Source organism: Chelonoidis abingdonii, chromosome 4, assembly GCF_003597395.2.
Source record: "Chelonoidis abingdonii isolate Lonesome George chromosome 4, CheloAbing_2.0, whole genome shotgun sequence".
NCBI lineage: Eukaryota > Metazoa > Chordata > Testudines > Testudinidae > Chelonoidis > Chelonoidis abingdonii.
Window position 1 is genome coordinate 97,262,276 of NC_133772.1, and position 19,282 is coordinate 97,281,557.

At 38.7% G+C, this 19,282-nt stretch overlaps 1 protein-coding gene across 8 annotated transcripts in view; it reads right to left on the reverse strand.

The window, feature by feature from the left end:
- Nucleotides 1-19,282, reverse strand: part of CDIN1 (CDAN1 interacting nuclease 1) — a 184,305-nt gene that overhangs the window by 88,672 nt on the left and 76,351 nt on the right. For all 8 annotated transcript variants that reach the window (XM_032789319.2, XM_032789316.2, XM_032789325.2 and 5 more), the window contains 2 exons: nucleotides 10,003-10,068; nucleotides 1,857-1,962 (listed from right to left, as the gene is read on the reverse strand). In XM_032789319.2, the coding sequence (XP_032645210.1) occupies nucleotides 1,857-1,962; nucleotides 10,003-10,068 (172 nt within the window). The remainder of the gene's footprint in view (nucleotides 1-1,856; nucleotides 1,963-10,002; nucleotides 10,069-19,282) is intronic.

The following is a 19,282-nucleotide window of genomic DNA, read 5'->3' on the forward strand; positions in this document are numbered from 1 at the left end:
AAACAGGTGTTTTAATATAAGGCTTAATGTATTAATTAGAAATGAATGTCAATTTACATTTCAAAAGTGTAGATATTACTTTAAAATACTTACAGGAAATTTGTTCTTATTTATTCATACTCTCTTTACATATAAGCACAGGACTAGAGACATTTAGATTACAATTAAAGGGGAAAAAGAATTCATTGGAGGGAAGACTTGCTATTCATATTCAAACAGAGAAGAAGAAATGCTTCTCTCTCATTATGTGGAATTATCATTATTCTAATATCAGTGTCAAAGACGACATTTTGCTAGTGTCTTCTTCACATATAGTAAAGTTACTTCAGCTAATAACAGTGTCAAGTTTTCTCCTGGGACTCTCCAGAAATTGTATTACAGAGTCTAGAGATGCAGTATCCAGGCTTGCAAATGATGGAAAAAGTAAATTGTTATATTTGACTTTACAGGTACTTGCAGTAAATCGTTCACAGTACACTTACTAATCATTATTTAATCTGTCTCTTGTTGATATCTATGTATTTGTTAGTATACTGCAGTAGTGTCTACTAATGTGGCTATAACTGATTGTTATAATCCTTACACAACAGTAACAATGGAGTCTGTCCAGTTTCTTTAATCAAGGTAGCATTACATTCTTAGTTCACAGAATAATCAACCCTAGACTGGGTAATGGGACTTCTAGATTTCTTCAGATGAACTGAAAGTATAGCACAATGAAATATATTTACAGTAATTTTCATTATTAGCAGAATTTCAAGCTGAAACAAAGTAGTATTATTGTTAAAGTCCAATCATCCTAATTTTGGCAACACAACCTTAAATGTACTTCACTTCCAACACAGTTAGAAATGTTCTTCTCACTATTTTTGCTATGTCAAAATGAACAGGTACCTAGTTAATAAATACAAAACAAAACTAAAATACTATCTATTGATTGACGGGTATGAGTAAAGGGGTGCTTCTGCAGGTGGCATCAGACTCAAAAGGTAGAAATTATTCTGACGTGTTTTGCTACACCCCAAAACTAAATAAGCCAGATGCCATGTACAGCCCAAAAATAAATAATCACTGCAACTTCCTTTCTGCAATGGTATGTTTTATTGCAAAAGGTGAATTCAACTCATTGTGGCTGCTAATGATGAGGACTGTTGTAAGGATAATAGTGAAGGAAAACCCAAGTACTACTTTTACTAAACATTCTGAGAAAATATCTTTTTATCCTAACAACATATTGTCCCCTCCATCTACAAATTTTGTGAAGCATAAAGTAATTGTTTTTCTCTAACACTCATGTAGCTATTTATTCCATCTTCTTTTCCTACTGAGAGTGTTATGTACTTCCTTATGAATACAAAGGAAAAAATGGCCATAAATAGCAGTCATTGGATAATCTAATTCCTGATTTGGAGAGCCTGCTTTTTATACAATCTAGATGGAACTGGGTACACTGTAATCTGATGTCTTGGCTGTCTTACAACTATTGAAAGTCTTCACAAATAGTATCAATAAAATTTCCCTCTTTATCTTTGAGTAACTGAATTGAGATGCTTCGTTCCTCTTGCAAAACAGCTGACTACAATGTCTACTATGGTAATTATATCTCTAAGACAGACAAATGATTTTAAATGACAATCATTATGAGAATTTGAAACAGATATTTATGCATTTTACCTTGATTCAGGAACTTTGATTCTAAACGGCAATACGTTAGACTCCAGTATACATTTGACTCACATGGTTTAATGAAAAACACACATAAATAAAAGCTACCACCATTTTTTCCAGCTACAGAAATTCTTATGAGCTTCTAATTTAGTAATCTTCATCTATGAAGAAAAATAATGGAAACCTACCTATTCCAGTAGCTCCAGAATTGGTCATGCAGATAGGCCTGGTGGCTACATTCATCACCAAATGAAGCTTTGCTTTCAATCCAGTGAATTATATGTCCTTCAACAGCTAGGGGGACAAAGCATTACTAATATAAAATGAATGCAAGCTCTGAAAATCTGAGCACAAAAGATTTGTAAAGTTCTTCATTAGTCTTCTTGCTACTATATGACTTACACTTGAGGCACAGTTGTATACTTGTAAACCATCTTTCAAACATTTGCAATGAATATTTTTTGAAACAAAAATCTAAGAACCAAACAGTAGTGTTTACCTACAATTCTCTCAATTTAACTTTAATTACCGTGTGCTCCAAAATTCCTTTGAATGCACTTAAGCCAGTAGAAACAGTTGCTCAACGAAAAAGGAGCCAGAATACTGAGGACAGAGGTACAGCTATACCCTTTCCCCCTTAGGTGTCAGGAAAGGGTCTGGAAACACCTGGCGAACGCAGAGGCACGTAGGTGAGCTATTGCAGCACAAACTTTTCAGCACTGTATGTTGAGGTAGAAGAGGGAGCAGACAAGCAACAGAAACTCACCCCACAATGCTGAAAATTATGAACTGTATATACATACATATTTTCTCCCTTTTCTCTTTGGAGTCACCTTTGTGAGGATATGTTCTGTGCTATTAATGTAGGAAGGATATGTCAAAGAAGTAACTTTTCCATTTTTCTCTGAAGACACTGCAGTTCATGGTGTCTTCCAAGAGCAAACTTCCAACCCGTGGGCCAGTTACCATGAGAGGCCCATCTCCTGCACAAACAAGGTTTCACTCCTGAGGTTGACCAGTTTTTCCAGTGGGAAGTTATGCCAATATAAGATGAGCCAGTCTCCCTCCAAGTAACTTGGGACAATGCCTGAAGAGCTCTGAAGACCTTTCTTTTGTAGAGTTTTCTACAGCACCTACAACTGTAGTGTCGAGTTTGGAACAAAACATTAAGTTTGACTTTGGATGATGTCCTCTCAGAAGTTTGTGCTGCAAAGCCAGACAGGCTCTTGTATTCTACATCAATTGTAGCATTTTAAAAAGTTTGCCTTTTTATATCTAAGTAGAGAAACCCAGTTATCAAGTATATATGCATTTCCATGGCCATCTCAAAGTCTGGTAAGAGGGGGAATTAGTTGTCTTCCTTCCAGCCATAGATAGGGAGTAAAAAATGTGCATTATACAGCTATTAGGATACGTAGAGGCAATGAGGCGTACAGACAGACTAACATAACTAAAATAGTAAGTTTTCCAAAGTACTTGCCTTTCCCAACCAACATCTCCTTTAGCCTTCCAATGTTTTAACTACAGCTAGTTGCTCTTCATCTGGTTCAACACAGCCAGGATGCTGGACAGGTGGGAGATGGTGATGTTTGTGTTTGATATGAAAGAGATTAATAGCTAAGTGTCATAATTTTTTTGCTAGATTTTTAGTCAGTGCTGTTTCACAATCTTCTTAATAGGTTGAACAAGACTGGTGAGATGACAGATCCATGAAACTGCACAGATGAGCGATTCAGAAGTGAAGGAATAGGTGTTCATTGCAACTTTATGAGTGTGGCCTGAGAGCATGTAATTAAGCCATCTCATTGTAATCCTGCCAAGTCTCTGTGGTGGGACAGCAGACTATCATGATTGAATGTATCAAATACTGTGGAGAGGTCCAGTTGTTTGAGTATGGATGTATGGCCTTTGTCCACGGTCATCTATTGTTGCCACAAGCCCCATCTCCGTTCTTGAAAACTGAGGGAGAGGAATCCAGAATATTGAAAATATCTAGGTGGAGTGGAAGATACCCCTTTGGATCTTTTCAAAATGCTTTCTCATAAAAGAGTGATTATATAGTGGAGAAGAATGTTGTGTTGAGTGATTGTACCTTAAATACTGGCTAGATAATTGCATGATTTAGAGTAAATGATGATAGATCTCTCTCATCAAAGCAGATGTTGACGATTTTGCTAGTAAGAGTCCTAGATGCTTGAAACACCAAGAAGGGCAAAAACCTGAGTCACAGAAAATGGCTCAGTTCTCATAAAGTGCTTCCTTTTGTTCTGAAAAAATACATTGACATATCATTGAAAAGGGAGGTGCTAGATTTTGAAAATATGTGGAATAACTCTTCTTGGTTAATGTGATGACTTATGAAGGGTCATTCAGCAACTGCTATTATGGAGGACATAGTGAGCCTGTTGACCAAACCAACAACACTAGTGGTCTGGGTCTGCTGCCACAGTCTCTCTTTTCACCTTCTGTGTATGGAATCCCTGGATGGGGTTCAACTGGGTCAGCTTCCTTGTCAGTGAACCTCTGGCTCTACCAGTCCCAGGGCTAGGTGTAGGGGAATCTCAGATGGATAGGGGGACCAGCATCCTCTGCTCTGCCCGGTCCAGGGCCCTGAAAGTATGATAGCATGGGCTGGCCTAGGCTTGGTTCATCTCTAGTTCACCTTCCCTTGGGTCATTTGCTACCCCATCGAATGTCTCAGTTTGGGGTATGGCTACTGTTATGTTACAGTCCTTTGCACCAAACTCCCAGAGTCTCAGGGCTGATGAATGCAATCCTCTGGTGCCCCTGAACAGGATTCTCTCTGCCTCTATGGTGATGTCTTGAAGGAGGAGGAAGAAAGATTCACAGTTAGACCTCCTCAGTAATAGCTCTTTTTCTGCCTTCCTCAGGGAAGTGCTCATGCTAGAAATGGCAGACGATGATGATCAACAGATGGCTCAGGCAGTAGTGCTATAAGGAGGGCTTTGGGATGTATGGTCACTGGAAGGCATTCATGGACAGAGGACTGGTTTCTCAGGATGGAACTCACCTGAGAGAAACAGACTTCTAGGATGGAGGCTGGCACACCAGATTAAGAGAGCTTTAAAGTAGGAATTTGGGGAAAGATGATCGGGAGATATCCAGGTAATCTCCATGCCAGATTTTAACATTGAGAGGGAAGAAAAGGTGAGAATTGATATAAGGAGGAAGGGTAGTGTAGATACCAGTCTAATAGGTGATACTGGCAGTAGAATGTCTGTGCCCAATTGGGTAAAGAATGTGAGTGAAGCCAAACAGCAAAAATTAAGATGTTTGTACACAAATGTGAGGAGCATAGGTAACAAAATGGAGGAACTAGAGTTACTGGTGCAGGAAGTGAAACCAGGTATTATAGGGATAACAGAAACATGGTGGAATAGTAGTTATGACTAGAGTATAGGTATGGAAGGGTATGTACTGTTTAGGAAAGACCGTAATAAAGGCAAAGGTGCTGTAGTAGAATTGTATATCAAAGATGAGGTAGACTGTAAAGAAATAAGTAGTGCTGGAATGGATAAGACAGTCTGTCTGGGCAAAAATCACATTGGGGATAATGCTTGGGCTGTGCTATAGACCACTGGGGTCTGATTTGGATATGGATGGAGACCTCTTCAGTGTTTTTAACGAAGTAAATATTAATGGGAATTGTGTGATCGTGGGACACTAACTTCATAGATATAGACTGGAGGACAAGTGCTAGTAATAATAATAGGGCTCAGATTTTCCTGGATGTGATAGCTGATGGATTCCTTCACCAAGTAGTTGCTGAACCAACAAGAGCCGATGACATTTTAGATTTGGTTTTGGTGAGCAGGGATGTCCTAATAGAAGAAATAGCTGTAGGGGACAAACTTGGTTCGAGCGATCATGAGCTAATTCAGTTCAAACTAAATGGAAGGATAAACAAAAATAGATCTGGGACTAGGATTTTTTATTTCAAAAGGGCTAACTTAAAAAAATTAAGGAAATTAGTTAGGGAAGTTGATTGGACTGAAGAACTTGTGGATCTAAAGGCGGAGGAGGCATGAAATTACTTCAAGTCAAAGTTGCAGAAACTATCAGAAGTCTGCATCCCAATAAAGGGGGAAAAAATCATAGGCAGGAGTTGTATACCAAGCTGGATGAGCAAGCATCTCAGAGAGGTGATTAAGAAAAAGCAGAAAGCCTACAAGGAGTGGAAGATGGGAGGGATCAGCAGGGAAAGCTACCTGATTGAGGTCAGAAACGTCGGGATAAAGTGAGAAGGGTCAAAAGCCATGTAGAGTTGAACCTTGCAAAGGGCATTAAAACAAACAGTAAAAGGTTCTATATCCATATAAATAGGAAGAAAATAAATAAATGAAGTGGAACTGCTAAACACTGAGGATGGAGTGGAAGTTAAGGATAATCTAGGTATTGTCCAATATCTAAACAAATATTTTGCCTCAGTCTTTAATGAGGCTAATGAGGAGTTTAGGGAAAATGGCAGGATGACAAATGGGAATGAGGATATGAAGATAGATATTACTACATCCGAGGTAGAAGCCAAACTTGAACAGTTTAATGGGACTAAGTCGAAGGACCCAGATAATCTTCATTCCAAGCATTATAAAGGAAACTGGCAATGCAATTGCAAGCCCATTAGCAAGCATTTTTAATGAATCTGTAAACTCACGGGCTGTACTATATGAGTGGAGAATTGCTAACATAGCTCCTATTTTTAAGAAAGGAAAAAATGTGATCTGTGTAACTACAGGTCTGTTAGTTTGACATCCGTAGTATGCAAAGTTTACAAAATTTTTGAAGAAGAAGGAAGAAAGTAGTTAAGGACATTGAGGTCAATGGTAATTGGGACAAAATACAACATGGTTTTACAAAAGTTTAGATCATGACAAACCAACCTGATCTCCTTCTTTGAGAAGGTAACAGATTTTTTAGACAAAGGAAATGCAGTAGATCTAATTTACCTCAATTTCAGTAAGGCATGTGATATGGTTCCACATGGGGAATTATTAGTTAAATTGTAACAGATGGGGATCAATATGAAAATTGAAAGGTGGATAAGGAACTGGTTAAAGGGGACACTACAAAGGGTCATACTGAAAGGTGAACTGGCTGGAGGGAGGTTGCTAGGGGAGTTCCTCAGGGATAAGTTTTGGGACCCATCTTATTTAATCTTTTTATTACTGGCCTTGGCACAAAAAGTGGGAGTGTGCTGATCAAGTTTGTGGATGACATAAAGCTGGAAGGTATTGCCAATACAGAGAAGGACCAGGATATCATACAGGAAGATCTGGATGACCTTTTAAACTGGAGTAACAGTAATAGGATGCAATTTAATAGTAAAAAGTGCAAGGTCATGCATTTAGGGACTAATAGCAAGAAGTTTTGTTATATGCTGGGGACTCATCAGTTGGAAGTAACAGAGGAGGAGAAGGACCTCGGAGTATTGGCTGATCACAGGATGACTATGAGTTGCCAATGTGATGTGGCTGTGAGAAAAGATAATGCGGTCTTGTGATGCATCAGGTGAGGTATTTCCAGTAGAGATAAGGAGGTATTAGTATCGTTATACAAGGCACTAGTAAGACCTCGTCTGGAATACTGTGTGCAGTTCTGGTCTCCCATGTTTAAGATGGATGAATTCTAACAGGTACAGAGAAGAGCTACTAGGATGATCTGAGGAATGGAAAACCTGTCTTATGAGAGGAGACTCAAAGAACTTGGCTTGTTTAGCCTAACCAAAGAAGGCTGAGGGGAGATATGGTTGCTCTCTATAAATATATCAGAGGGATTAATACCAGGGAGGGAGAGGAATTATTCAAGCTCAGTACCAATGTGGACAGAAGCATAAATGGAAATAAACTGGTCGTCAGGAAGTTTAGCTTTGAAATTAGACAAAGGTTTCTAACCCTCAGAGGAGTGAAGTTCTGGAACAGCCTTAGCCAAAAGACATATCTGGCTTCTAGACTAAGCTTGATACGTTCATAGAGAGGATGGTATGACAGGACAGCCTAATTTTGGCAATTAATTAATCTTTGATTATTAGCGGTAAATATGCCCAGTGACCTGTAATGGAATGTTAGATGGGGGTGGGATCTGAGTTACTACAGAGAATTCTTTCCTGGGTGTCTGGCTGGTGAGTCTTGCCCACATGCTCACGGTTTAGCTGATCGCCATATTTGGGGTCGGTAAGGAATTTTCCTTCAGGGCAGATTGGCAGAGGCCATGGGGTGGGGGGGCGTTCGCCTTTCTCTGCAGCATAGGGCATGGGTCACTTGCTGGAGGATTCTCTGCACCTTGAAGTCTTTAAACCATGATCTGAGGACTTCAATAGCTGAGACATAGGTTAGGAGTTTAGTATAGGAATGGGAGGGTGAGATTTCATGGCTTGTGCTGTCCAGGAGGTCAGACTAGACGATCATAATGGTCCCTTCTGACCTTAAAGTCTATGAGTCTACTCTCCTCCCCCATGCCTCAGCGGCTTGAGCTCTTTTTGTACTACTCCTTTTCCTCAGGAACATACTCAGCCATGCCTGAGGGGCGTAGCTTTCCTGGCCCAGTACTGCTGAAGCCTTTTCTCTGCCTCAGTGAGGGGTTTGTAGACCTCCATCACAGAGAAGACAAAATTCTTACTTTTTTCATCTAATAGCTGTTAAGTCTGAGAATTCCTTGTGTCTGACGAACTAGATGCTTATGTTATCCTCATCACCAGTAGGATGGGAATGCTAGAACTTACCTACATCTACCAGTTTTTCTCCATTGACAAAATTTTCTTCCTTCTTGATTCTTCTCTTTCAGGCTATTAAGGACCCATGGAGATCTGTGGGGGCAATGAGGAGGATGTGGATGCCTAAATGAGGCAAATGATTGGTTGAACTGATTTGCTGGATCTCCATTCCATGGCCTTTTGGTGTGTGCGGGGGGGATTATCCCTAAAGATGTTTTGGTGTTTGACTGGGTCCACGAGTTTCTGGGGATAGACCATTATAAATGGTTCTGATCTCAGCCTCAGGTGCTGGCTGTTAGGATAGAGATATTCAGGCCTGTCTGCAGAGGCTTATACTTCAAGAATTTAGGTGTATTCTTATCACTTAGCTAGTTATAGAGGTATAAAAGAAAGACTCAAAATCACTGTCTGCCGGTGTAAGGGCCTTCTCTTACTGTGACAATCTGAGGCCTGGTTCTCAGGCTAAGGCCTTCAGCTAAGCAGCTGGGGCCAGCCATAAACTGGAAAATGTATGGTCACATCCTCACATTCCAAACTAGTCACATTGAAATAAGGTGCTATTGGGCTGTTAGGAATACAATCCTGTCCTGATATTCCTATCACCTCCAGAGAAAGGGAAGAGCCTAGAAGATGTAAAAGGAAACTTAGATTGATAGCACCCTGCCTGGCAAGAACTCACTTATCAATAGCTGGGATGTGAAATCCTCATTTCTGTATTGTTCTATCCCTGTAGTCTCCACTTCCTTATTGTTTGTCTGTATAATCTCTGTCTGGTTTTGTGATTGTTTCTGTCTGCTGTATAATTAATTTTGTTGGGTGTAAACCAATAATTGATTAAATAACCATATTACAATATGTTAGGATTGGTTAGTTAAATTTCAGTAAAATGATTGGTTAAGGAATAGCTAAGCAGATGAAGTGAGCTGTAGCCCATGAAAGTTTATGCTCAAATAAACTTGTTAGTCTCTAAGGTGCCACAAGTACTCCTATTCTTTTTGCGGATACAGACTAACACAGCTACTACTCTGAAACCTGACAAGTTTTACTATATAGTCTGCAGTGAATCAGGATAAGCGGAGTGGGGGTTGGTGGTGGGAGAATTGGGATCATGTTTTGCTAAGGGGAGGAATGGGAACAGGAACAGGGACACAGGCAAGGCTCTGTGGTGTCTGAGCTGGGAAGAGGGACACTAAGGAAGGAAACTGGAATCATGCTTGCTGGAAGTTCATCCCAATAAACATTGAATTGTTTGGACCTTGGGTCTTCAGGTATTGTTGCTCTCTGTTCATGCAAGAAGGACCAGAAAAGTGAGAGGGCGAAGGAATAAGCCCCCTAACAGTTGTCAGTTCAGGTCTGAGGTACAGGGATGTTATCTAAGCCCCCTACTTTCCAAAAAATACTTTGTACAGTTATTGAGTTACTACTGCAAATCTCTTAAAACAATATTTTATGAGATTTATAATGTATAAAGTATAACATGCATAATAATATTTACAGTAATATTTTAATAATATAATCTAGTTTTTCCTGCCTTATCATTAAATGATGTTAACATCTTAATATAAGCACAATAAATACTAATAGAAGAAACTTTAAGGACTTACCGACCGGCACTTCTAAAATAAAATCTGGTGTTTTGTCATAACCCTTTGCACGAAGCTGTTCTTCAGCTGCATAGAGAACAAATACTATTGTTTATAACACTATTCTATTAACCAGACAGCAGTATAATTAATTTTCTTTTAAATAAGAGTCCAAGAAGTACTAATGCAGTCATACATATCTTTCATATGTATGCAATGCTGTGTCAGACTAAATGAACCTTCTTAGCAAACCTGAAGCATGGATATAAAAATGCTTCTTTGTTGTCTCTGCATTTTTATGTCATTATAAACATCATTAATTCAAGCTGTCATACAGTACTTTATTTTGAACATTTTTTTGGTTACAAAGAAATATATTTGTTTATTGAAAGAAGAATCTCTTCATATTAGAATTAACCTGAACAGCTTTCTACTAATGCCACAAATGTACATATTCCATAGTTGCTTTCTTATTTTATATTGATGTCTGTCTAAAGTAATTATAAAACTATCTTCCAATTGGAAAGCTATAAAAGAAAAAAGAGAAGACACAGTTTTATCTCTCTTGCATTATGTAGAATTTGCCAAATTTTATAATTCAGTAGTACATAAATTTAAAAGTACATTGTCTTCAAGATTTAAGTCTGTTTGTAATTCTTTATCCTTTGTAAATACCAAAGCTTCTTTTAAGCAATATCTGACGATTTCCAGAACCATGACAGGGAGCAAGAAAGACAAAATTGTGGGGGAAAAAAATTCAACCCATGCCTTAAAGAAAAAAAACTTCAATACTTTCTAGTTGTTGTCCTTGACTTCTAATGCCATTAGACTGGTATTTCTGAAACACCATTTCTCCATTAGATTTTGGAGTGACCTGGTCATTCAATTCCAGACATGGCTTTCTGTCTTCACCCAACCTCAACTAATTGCACAACCAAGTAACAAGGAAGCCTGTGTGGAATCTTAACATCTACTGGGCTGTTGACATTGTCATGCATCCCATTCGCCTTTCTGCATCACCTTTGATTAAAATTAATGGCCCATTCCCACGATTGGGTAGCTTATTTCCAATCCATTTATCAGCCTACGATAGTGGTTTCCTGGCAAATGTTCAGAACTCTGTTTTAGCGCACTTTGTGCATATACTGAAAGGTCAGCACTTTGAGCCAAAAGAACATTTTAATGACAAGAACAACATTTAGATTTTTAAGGATACATTTGTTAAAGGTTGTGAAAAACAAGAATCTGAAGGTAATTTTTCAGATGCTGAATTAGAAGTTACAGTAAAACCTCACTAATTTGCACTAAGACTATGATATCCATTGGGGTACTTATGAATTAGTGTGTAAGTGAACAACCAAAAGAGAGGGGAAAATGCACTGCAAGATATACTTTATTAATTTTGATGTGTAAGTATATTCTAGTATAGTGTAAAATAAGTGTTAATACAACACCTCACCATTGTGCCATATCAGCTATTAAGCCTTGGTAGAGAGCAAAAACTAGTGAGCCTTTTTTTTAACCCAGATATAAAATATATGGATGAGAGATGGGCAGATTAACAAAGCTCTACTTTATGTTAATCTGAAACCCATTGAGTCATACCATAACAACACGATAAATCAATATTCTAAAAATTTCTTCATCCTGACAGTAGTGAAGAATAGGATAACTGTTGCCTACTTCTAACTGCTCATTCTAATGTTTGAAAATAGTTAAATAAGAGGCTTGGATGCTTTGGTTAAAACTTCATTTATCTTAAAACCGATTATTGAATAGATTTGACATTAAATAAAGAGAAAATAATATTAGACTGTATCTGTATCTGGTAACTGGTTTGGATGTTTTCTACATACTCAAATATATTGATTTCAAATACAACAGAATACAGTGTACAGTGCTCACTTTACATTTATTATAATATTTGCACTGTAAAAAACAAAAGAAATAGTATTTTTCACTTAATCTAATACAAGTACTGTGGTGCAATATCTTTATCATGAAAGTTGAACTTACAAATGTAGAATTATGTACAAAAAATAACTGCATTCAAAAATAAAACGTAAAACTTTAAAGTCTACTTACTAGTCCAGTCAGTCCTACTTCTTGGTCAGCCAATCACTCTGAGAAACAAATTTGTTTACATTTAGGAGATAATGCTGTCTGCTTCTTGTTTACAATGTCACCTGAAAGTGAGAACAGGTATTCTCATGGCACTGTTGTAGCCAACGTCACAAGATATTTATGCGCCAGATGCGCTATAGATTCATATGTCCCTTCATGCTTCAACCACTTTTCCAGTGGACGTGTCCAAGCTGATCATGGCATCTGCTTGATAACGATCCAAAGCAGTGTGGACTGACACATGTTCATTTTGATCATCCCAATCAGATGCCACCAGCAGAAGGTTGATTTTCTTTTTTTGTGATTCAGGTTTTGTAGTTTCTGCATCAGAGTGTTGCTCTTTTAAGACTTCTGAAAACATGCCCCACAACTAGTCCCTCTCAGATTTTGGAAGGTACTTCAGATTCTTAAACCTTGGGTCAAGTCCTGTAGTTATCTTTAGAAATCTCACACTGGCACCTTCTTTGTGTTGTGTGAAATCTACAGTGAAAGTGTTCTTAAAATGAACAAATATGCTGGGTCATCATCTGAGACTGCTAGAACTTGAAATATATGGCAGAATGCGGGTAAAACTGAGCAGGAGATATTCAATTCTCTTCCAAGGAGTTCAGTCATAAATTAACGCATTATTTTTTGGAATGAGTGTCATCAGCATGGAAGCACATCCTGTGGAATGTTGGCTGAAGCATGAAAGGGCATACGAATGTTTAGCATATATGTCATGTAAATATGTTGCAGTGCCGGCTACAAAAGTGACATGTGAATGCCTCTTCTTAAGCGAGCAGCATTATATCCAATAAATGTAAACTAATGTATTTGTCTTAGAAATTGGATGAACAAGAAGTAGGACTGAGTGGACTTGTAGGTGCTAAAGTTTTACATTGTTTTGTTTTTGAGTGTAGTTAGTAACAACAAAAATCCACATTTGTAAATTGCACTTTCACAATAGAGAATGCACTACGGTACTTGTATGAGGTGAACTGAAAAATACTTATTTTTACAGTGCAAATATTTGTAATAAAGATAATATAAAGAGAGCATTGTACACAGTATTCTGTGTTGTAATTTAAATCAATATATTTGAAAACGTAGAAAAACAAATCCAAAAATATTTAATACATTTCAATTGGCATTCTATTGTTTAACAATGTGATTAAAACTGATTAATCACAATTATTTTTTGTAATTGCGATTAATATTTTTCAGTTAATGGTATGAGTTAATTGCACTCAATCAACAGCCCTACTTTCAATAGAAAATTCTGACTGAGAAACAGAAGGGCAGAGACCAAATTCTGTCTTTTATACTGATGAGAACCCCATTAGCACTTCACAAATAACAAAACACAATATTTTATTTCAATAAATATATATATGCCCACAAGGTTTCCAAACATAAAAAAGTAGAGTTATTTTTGAAGACAAGCATCTATAGTACATAGCACCAAACTTTGTAGGCTTCTGAGTGAACTGCATGGGAGCCTAAATACTAGCATTATTAGCACCATTTATCAGTACACTACTGTTTGAAATCACAGAATCATTGAACTGTAGGTCATCGAGTTCAGTTCCCGGCACTGAGACAGGACTAAGTATTATCTAGACTATCCCGACAGGTGTTTGTCTAACCTGTTCTTGGCAACTTCGTGACAGAGATTCCAGAGGCTCCTTAGGTAATTTGTTGCAGTGCTTAATTACTCTTACCCATAATTGTTTAGATTGGTTTAAAAAAGTATATTTGTAGCTTCGTGCTGCTGTTGATTCATTTGTTTTAAAAACACAATTCATGAGGATAGAAATTTCCACACTCAGGAATTTTCAAGCTACTTTGCAAATATAACTGATTGAATAGGAATAAGATTGCTGACTAAACCTGACAGGAACCTGGAATTCCTGTTCTGAGGGAAATGCTAAAGTTTCAAAAAAATAAAAAATAAAAAAAAATCATTCTGCATTCAAATGAAACCTCAACATTTCCCACAGAATGGGGAATTTTATTCCAACATTTTATTTTGAAATACAAAACAAAATATAAAACAATGGTGAGGCTCACTGAGCTGCCAAGAGACCCTGGTAACCCTGCCTCTAGGCTCCCTGCTGAACTACCAGCAGCTTGGAAGCCCTACCTCAAGCTGGGGCTCTCAGATGCCTCCTGGCTGCACAGGAGGAAGTCTGGAAGCAGGGCACAGAGTGGGGAGCCTAGAAGCCCAGGGCCACAAGGCTTCTTGCTTCATGACAGGGAGCCTGGAATCGTTGAGAATCCTGGCCTGAGCTGGGGCTCCCAGCATGTCCAGACTCCTGACTTTCTGGCCGACAATCAATTAAGCTGCCGTGGAGGTGGGCAAACTGGCAGAAAACCAGGCAGACTTCCTGTGAAGATTTCCTGGCTTCTATCCAAAGATTTGACAAAAATCAACATATTCCTGCAAAATTTTTAATTTAATAGAATCAGTATTTTCCAACAGAAAAATGTTCCATCTGAAAATTTCTGACCAGGGCTGACTTTTGAGATAGCTAAAAAGTGTCCTGAGGTTGCTGAGATGGACAAATGCAATCCCTTATCTACTTAAGTTTTCAGATGCAGTCAGTCATTGTGATTCTGAAGAGATGGAGGAACTTTGGGTTATAACCTGCAAATTGGGTCCATATCTTTCTTGGTTAGTGAAGTTCAGCTGGAAGGTACTGGGTCCTTTTCTGAGAAGCTGATCAATGCATCCTTTTATGTAAAGGTAAAATACCACAATCTCTGAAAGCAATAGTTAGGCCTCTGCTCAATAAACCGTCTCTTGATATGGACACACTCACCAAATAATACCATCTCAAGTATTTTTGATGGAGGGTTGAGACAAAGCAATTGCAGTAATATCCAGGCTTCCAATTTCCTTAATTCCCATCACTTTGGATTAAATCTTGAAGATGTTATGGAGGCTATGCTGCCTGAATATCAAATGTTTTTTATCAATTATTTTAGATCCATTAGCTCTGTTTTTACACTCTTGACCAAAATGTATTGTAGACTTGTCTGTGGACTCCTGTGGGTAGAGAGAGCTGCTTTTTAGAGGTTCTATTGGTCTCTTTCTGAGAAATCTTCAATGATAATGCTATGTGACTGATCATTTGCCACAAAGGAGCTCTCAGACAGTACAACACTAAGTCCTGTTCTGCCACCCATCTGTTCAATATATACATGTCTCTGTTTAGAGAGACAGCGAGGCAGACTTGGTCATGGTGCTTTTAGATATCCCACTTTGTTTTTAATTCAGACACGGATGGTGAGGCCCAGTAACTTTCTCCATATCCACTACTAGGTCTTGAATAAATTACTTTGGTGAGCCTCAACTCACATATGACTGACATAATGGTTGTAGTTTGGGGAAGTAACCTGAAGACATGATGAAGAATAGACCAGTACTCCCAAATGAGCTAGTATGCCCATCATTTGTAACTCAGGTTCCCAAACTGGGACTTATATTGTCTTCCACTGCTTCTGGATCCTCTGGAGACTTCAGAGGCACTTTTTCCACACTGCTTTATAACAATTTTTTTCTGGGCATAGATAAATGTCTATGTTTGTGTTGCCTGGAGATTGTATGAATGTAATACCATCCACACATGGCTGAACCCAAACACTACTTGGAAACTTCAACTAGTGCAGGTGTTTGCTCACTTATTAAAACCTGTATAGATCAAAGGCAGGATATTACAAAAGTGTTCCTTAGTATGCATTTGCTTCCAGTTTGTTTCTGGGTGAACTTTAGGATGTTGGTTTTGACCTATAGGTCTCTGCTCCAGGTAGCTGATCTACCCTGCTCCCATCATAATTCAGATCAATTTACGGTCTCTAAGGAATCATATGCCAGTGGAGGATCACTATAGTTCCACCACATGCCTTGTCTAGTCCTCTCCACCATGCCCATATCTTCCCCGATACACCCACTATGTCAGGGATATGTGATGCTGATGCAGGAAGCAGTTTTGCTGGCTTTATGCAGGTTTGGGAATTCGCTGCTGGGGAGAGTACACCAGCAGGGGAATTCTCTGCTGATCATTTGTGCTAAGAATGGGGTTTCTTTGTGCCCCAAGGTTTAAAAAGGAAGGGAACTGGTGACTGGGCAATATGAGTCATGGGTCATCACTTCTGGAACTCATTCCCACTCACGGTCCAACAAAGCCCGAATTCATTGAGCTTTAGGAAAAACGGCAAGGCTTGTATATTTTCCTAGGATTTTTCTGAGGGTGTGGAAAGAGGGGGAAGGGAAGGGGAAAGATTTTATTCTGGATGGGTTAAATATGCTCTTCTTGTGGATACTGATCAAAGGTGTTTTCATAACGTCAAAGCCTAGAACTTGAGACAGACACATTTAATACACTGAAGGAACAAATACTGAACACATCTTAATTCTTAAGTGAGCTCATATAAATACAGTACTTCAGTATATTTTAAATATATACCATAAATTAAATTTCCTTTACTTATATCTTTATATGCTGATGGGACAATCCCTTCTAGAATTGCTAAAATTTTGTATTTGACAGCACAAATTACATACAGCTTATTTTTATTTTTTAAAGGGTAACGTGAAGTCTATCGTAGGTCAAGATTCATTTAAAATTAAATCTGATTTGTATATTACAGAAGCTTGTACAAGGCCACAAAAATGACAATCACTTGGGTTGAAGGATCCTTTAGTGAGTCATTTAGTTCATCCCCTTGTATCATGCCAGGATTGATTTCATTAAACATACTTGATAGATGAGTGTCAGGTCTAGCCTTGAATTTTTCAGTGAAGGTGATTCTACAACCTTCCCAGGCAGACTGTTCCTGTACTTAACTGTTCCTATAATTATGAATTTTTTCTAGTATTTAACTTCATCTTCCCAACTGCAGCTTAAGCCTGTTACTACTAGTTTTGCCCTTATTCAACAACAGGAATAACTGGCCATTGACATTTTCATGGAATCCCCTTTTAAATATGTAAATAGTTATTCCTGTCCTCCGACATCTTTACTCTAAACTGAAAAGCTCCATTACTCTGAATTCTCCTCTCTGTCATATTTTCAAATGCTTAATGATTTATTATTCTCTGAAATTTCTCGAATTTGTTCAAGATGTCCAAAATACTAATCTGTGCGTAGTAGGTGCTATACAGTAGGTAATTACAAGCCCCTCCCCCCAAAACGAAGAGGTTATGTTAAAGCATTTATTGTTGAAAACAAAACAACAAAACAACCCTTTAACTGTATATTTTAAAATTTTTTAGAGTGTGTGTATAAGGGCTCACTTGACCTCAATGGACTCGGGGAAAGAGTGAGAGTCTCTTATGGACAGTCCTCGGCAGGGATCTGTCCTTGTGCCCACAAGAGTGTCCCTTAGTCTCATGGGAAGCCCCGGAGAAGTGTCTTTGGGCTTAGACACCGAGGGCTCCACTTCTTAAGCATGTGCTTAGAAGGGCGCTGTCCATTTGGGTTAGGCCAATGTACGGTGGTCTTCTTGACCTAGATCAGAGAGAGGCTTCATAGCCTTCTCCATTAAGTATTTTCTAAGGCAAAGGTCACAAGCTTTGCGAGTACTCTGTGGAACAGAGTGACAAATGCTGCACTTTGCTGAAATGTGTGTCTCGTCCAGACAGTAGCGGCAGCGTTGGTTTGTTCAAGTTTGATGGAGTAGTATCTAGGGCAGGAAATATAGTTTTTGAAGCCCAGGAGTCTGGGCATAGTTCCTGCCCATGCGGAGGGAGTTCCCAATCCAGGGAAACAAACCACACTAATTACACTAAGACTAACTGAACTAATCTTTACAATCTTACAGATTTTCTGAAAGGCTGAAGCAAGAGAGGACACTGGATTCTGACTCAGACTATGCAGTGGTAAGAAAGAACTGATAGGGCATTGACCTGCACTGCTTCTTTTACTCTCACTTGGGAGCACGAAGAGATATACTGCACGTGTATGGGCCAACAAACACTGCTTGTTAAAATCTCTGGACTCATGTGCATGTTGAACATGCATACCCACATGTGGAATACACACAGGGACCAACACTCGAAAAAGAAATGTGTATTTTTTAAAAAGTTCAGAAACTCAGGAAATTTTTCATTAAGTTCTCTGCACCAACCTTAATATTCTTGCCCACCATCTTCAGGTGGGAGACCTTCATAAGATGTCACAAAACTCAAGTCTATCCCACTAAGTAATGAATTAATTCCCACTGCTTGGTGTTTAATTGGACACTGAAATCATCTGTGCACACCATTCCAGTGGTTACACACAGTATTATGGGCAAAAAGGCAGAAGGGAGATGCAGTGATCAAATATCTACTCTGTATTAGAAAGATGCCAGGGGATTTGAGGCTGGAAATGTGTTCTGGTATCTGGAACCTGCACAAGATACATGATTTAGAGACAAAAGCAGCATCCTGCCCATTCAACATGCAAGACCCAGATGGGTTAAGCAGAAGACCAGGAGATGCACTGTATGCGTCTTGTCACTTGCAGGTACAAATGACTTTTTGAGTGACTGTAGGGAAAATAGTGGGGCAGGGAAAAGCTGGCAGCTGCATGCCCAAGTAAAGCCACATGCAGATATATAGGTCAGTGATCAATGTGTAGAGTGGACAAGATGAAGGTAGATCTCTGGACTTTATGTGGAGGTCAAAATGACAAATAGGAGAGAGTCTGTGGCATCTGAAGCCCATAAATAAGGTTAAGATTTTTTCATGGGTATATTTAGTAAAAGTCAGGGACAGGTAGCAGGCAATAAACAAAAATTCATGGAAGCCCCATGACCTGTCCCTGACTTTTACTAAAAATACATGGGGGGGTTGGGGGGCGGGGAGGTTAACAGAGCCCTGCTGAGGGCTGATTCCCCCCTTCCCCCGCCAAAAAAAAAGGTAGATAAAATACTGGTTGCAAAACAAAATTACAAAAATTGTCTGTTTCAGAAGTCATGAAACTTTTTGACCAATTTTTCCATTATGCAGATATGTTTGTGCCTTATGTTCCCTATAGGCCATATGGTCTAACTGTCAGAGCTGGTGATTAGGAAATCTTAAATTTGTATTTCCACCTCTGCTACTGCCACTTGACACTTCACACTCATAGCCTTTTACAAGCTATACCCATTTTACAAACAGGAAAAGAGCTATTTTGTGACTAATTTAGTAGGCTTTGGAGTCAAG